The sequence below is a fragment of the Poecile atricapillus genome, chromosome 2 (genome assembly GCF_030490865.1).
Source record: "Poecile atricapillus isolate bPoeAtr1 chromosome 2, bPoeAtr1.hap1, whole genome shotgun sequence".
In the NCBI taxonomy this organism is placed as follows: Eukaryota; Metazoa; Chordata; class Aves; order Passeriformes; family Paridae; genus Poecile; species Poecile atricapillus.
In genome coordinates this window covers 148,514,599-148,518,518 of record NC_081250.1, presented here as the reverse complement: position 1 = coordinate 148,518,518, position 3,920 = coordinate 148,514,599, and the positions used below count along the sequence as shown (strand labels likewise).

The following is a 3,920-nucleotide window of genomic DNA, read 5'->3' as shown; positions in this document are numbered from 1 at the left end:
CACTGGTTGCAGCTGGAAGAGGCCATGTCACAGCCCAGGAGCTGGGTTTGTCTGCTCTGCAGAGCAGGAGGGGAAACACCTGATTTTGTGAGAATACCAAATGTTTACTCAGTGGGATGTATCTGAGCAACTCAAACACTCTGCATGTGTGTTGGTAACGTGCCCAGCAGAGCAGAAATCTGACAGAGAACCTCAATCCACCAAAAGCCTCAGAGGTTGCCTGTGGTGCATGCAAGTAACTGACTGACACTCTCTGTTCAACCAGCCACTGTTCTGGTGGGATATGGTTGCAGTCACCTCTCCCAGACGTGCTTCTCCAGGTCCTGATCCACTCTGGAGGTACCTTACAGAGCATGATCCGAAATATGAAGGGAAGAAGAAACTCAAGATCTCTGGCAGAGAGCTGCTGTCAGTCCCTATAGAGGTCTTTGGTTTGGACCAGCTGCAGGTGCTGGAGATGAGCCCAGAACGAGAGGGCTGCCTGAGGTACAGGATGGAGCTCCTTCCCCAGGAGATCGGCCACCTGAGGAACCTCACCTGCCTTTATGTGGACTCCAACAACTTGAAGAAAATCCCTGCTGAAATTGGCACTTTGAGTTGCTTGGAGAGGCTCACTCTGAGCAACAACAGCCTGAGCTCGCTGCCCGCAGAGACGGGGGCACTCCAAAGGCTGCACAGCCTCCACCTTGCCAACAACAGCCTCACTGAGTTACCTGCACCCCTCTGCCAGCTGAGGAGCCTCACCTTTCTGGATGTGAGTGACAATGAAATAGATACCATCCCCTCCAGCATTCGGCATCTGCAGAAACTGGAAATGCTGCTATTGCTCTTTAACTCACTGGAGAGCCTTCCTGAGGATGTCTGCCTTCTAAGGAATCTGCACACACTTTGGTTGGGAAACAACCATCTATGGTCCCTTCCAGCAACCTTTGGGGAGCTGGTGAACCTGGACTGGGGATACAACTACTGCTCACGCAATTTTGAGGGGAATCCACTGGAGAGTCCTCCCCCTGAAGTCTGCAGCAGAGGCCCTGAAGGGATCAGAGACTATTTCTCATCACTTTGTAGGATTTGGAGAGACTAAACCTCTAGTGTCAGTCATCTTGAAATGACTGTGATGGATTTATCCTGTGCAAATCATCTGCACAACCAAAATGTGTTTCAGACAGAAAGGTCTGGTGAAATCACTCTATGGAGCTCAAAAGCTTCCTCTCTGCTGTAAGGTGATTTCTCTGGCAGTCTTTTTTTATTTTTTTTTAATTTTTTTTTTAACTAGTATTGAACAGTGGCGTACACCTTTCAAAAACTCACCCAGGGACAACTGTAATATTTTTTTTTTAACTTATAGTTGCATAGATTTATCTCAGGAAATGTTGCAGACAAATATCCAGTCTGAGAAAATAAGCAAGTCTGAAAGGATAGAGTCAGGTAAACAACTGGTATGTAAATAGCAATAATCTGTACTCTTTGTTTGCACACTGGGTTGGGGCTTGAGTCTGTACTGGAAGGAATTGCAAGCTGAGATTTCTGGAAGCTTTTACAGTCATACTAACTTGTGAATTTGGCTTTGCTTCAAGTAGCCCAGAATCTCATCATTTTCCACGGTATTTTGTATGAAACACACAGGTTGAATTAGCTCAGGCTTCTGTCTGGCTCTGCATAAAAAACAACCTGTATCCATGTCCCACAAGATATTGTGCAAACAGTGTCTCCATTCCTCTGGCAGGACAGAGTGTATTTCTCCTGCAGAGCAGCCTCAGCTGGCTCTGCAGAGTACACAGCCAGGGCTGTCACACTCTCTGGAGGCAGCAAGGACCTGGGCTTGATGTGCCAGCCCATCCAGAGCAGACCTCAGAGATACAGCTCCTTGGAGCTTGGTGATGCACAGGGGTAGCCCAGATTTAGAGCAGGCAGCATTAGCAGAAAAAGTTTCCACTTTTACTGAGTCTGGGAAAGTGTTCAGAGCTATTAAAATATAAGTATGCAAACTTCCTGCAAGGGAACATTCTGAGAATCCCTTCCATAATCATAAAAGGCTTCATCAGTGTTACATTATGGAAATTTGCTGAGACTCCTTTCTGTTTCATTTTGCTCTCTCTTCCCCCTATCATCATTTCCCTCCCACCTCTCTTTAACTTTGCTCTTCGTGGGTGTTTTCTCTGTGGCTACTCCCTCTGACATTTGTGTTTCATTATTTTCTCATCATCAAAAATCTCTCATTCCCTTATAAATCCTTTTCTTTGCCCTCTGTCTCCTTTGTTTCCTAGTTCTCCTTTGGCCAACACGCTGAAAGATGCAGTTTTGTGTCTCTCCTGGCAGGAAGGGCTGAGTCAGGCCTGGTGGGAGCTGAGCATGTTCTTACAGCATTCAGAGAAAAAGGGAGGAAGGCAAAGACATTGATACATAGGCCATTAATTCTCTTGTTCAGTGTCCTGTCATTTTTTTTCTCCTTATAACAAAGATCAGCACAAGGAGATCTGAATCAATGCTGATTTTTTTCTGGGTAACAGAAGCACAACTCCAGATATGTTTAACATGAACTGATTTTTACACTGCCCTGCCCCTGACCTCTGTGAATTTTTCAAACCAGCTGTGACTTTTTGGTGTCATGGTAACCAGATTCGTTAAATCAGTGGGCTATCATCACACAGAGATAAATGAGTGCATGGCACGCAATTACATCACACCAGTTCATTCGGTTTTCCTGCAGCTGATTATTTCTAAGACATGTAACATAGGAAAGAAAGGAGTAAATGGACAGTGGTGCCTTGCTCAGTTGGCTCTTTCTATGGCAGCATGGAGAACTGGAGATGAATGAGGACAATGAACTTCAAGTCTTCTGTGATTCAGGCTTTTTTTCAGAGGAGATTTGGGACAGTATGTGAAGTAGCTCCTGAAGCTGATGCAAATTTAGGCAGAGGCTGTATTCAAGGTACCAACATTGAAGATTTTGAATGACTGTGTTCTTGCTCCTGTTCCTGTCATTTATGCATTCTCTAGACTCTTATTTCCCTACTGTTTCTGCTATTTCCCCATTTCTGCCACCCCGTTCAATATGTGCAGGCATTGGGCCTTCCTAAAGCTTGTCTGGTATATGAGGCATGCATATGGACATGAGGTTAAAGGCAGTATGAGCAGGGGGGCCCAAGTAAAGACAAGGTTATCACCCTGGTTTTGGACTTGTGTGGGAATTAAATTCTAGTAACTGTGGTCTTTTTAGAGGATTGAGTCTTAACACACAAAATCCTTCCAGAGCATCATCTTACACAGGTGCTTAGAGGGACAAATTTCTCATGTCCCATATCAAACCCTTCCAATTGAATGTTGCTGTTTTTCTTCTACATTGCACAGGATTTGGGCTTGAGATTCCATTTCCAATTTTTTCCTGCCTTTCCCTTCTGCCTCTTGTCTGGTGATTCCTGAAAGGCAAGCTGACTTCAGCTTCTTTGGGGACTACACAGCAATTCAAAGCTTTTCCTTTTGGTTTTAGGCAATAAGATTCACACATTTTGTTTAAATAATCATCTCTCCAAAACCTACAAACATAATTTGTGAAGCCTGCTTGTGTCTGTTAATAATATACCTGTCATAGCTAGAAATGAACGGAGCTAAAAGGGGGTTAAAGAATGCAAAAATAAAAAGGAATCTCTAAAAAAATGGCAATATTGCCATTATAATTCTCTAGTCAGTGGGAACAAGAGAAATTCTGTGAAACTAATGCGAGTGAGGGCACTTTGACCCATGCCATCAAGCTGCATGAGCACATTGAATATGTTATTGAGATACGTCCTGACACCTTGCTGTCTGTTGCCCTTTCCTTTCCCTTTGTCCTGATTGCTTCCAAAATCCCATTTTCCCAAAGTGGAAAACCCAATCATTCATATTCTTTGCAGTATTCTGGCATCTGTGTTAATGACATA

At 44.2% G+C, this 3,920-nt stretch overlaps 1 protein-coding gene across 1 annotated transcript; it reads left to right on the top strand.

Moving 5' to 3' along the window:
* The first annotated feature begins 283 nt into the window (after positions 1 to 283).
* Positions 284 to 1,084, top strand: LOC131575559 (leucine-rich repeat-containing protein 40-like). Its single transcript, XM_058831153.1, has one exon. It carries the CDS (start codon positions 284 to 286, stop codon positions 1,082 to 1,084), a length of 801 nt encoding a protein of 266 aa, XP_058687136.1.
* Positions 1,085 to 3,920: the final 2,836 nt, after the last annotated feature.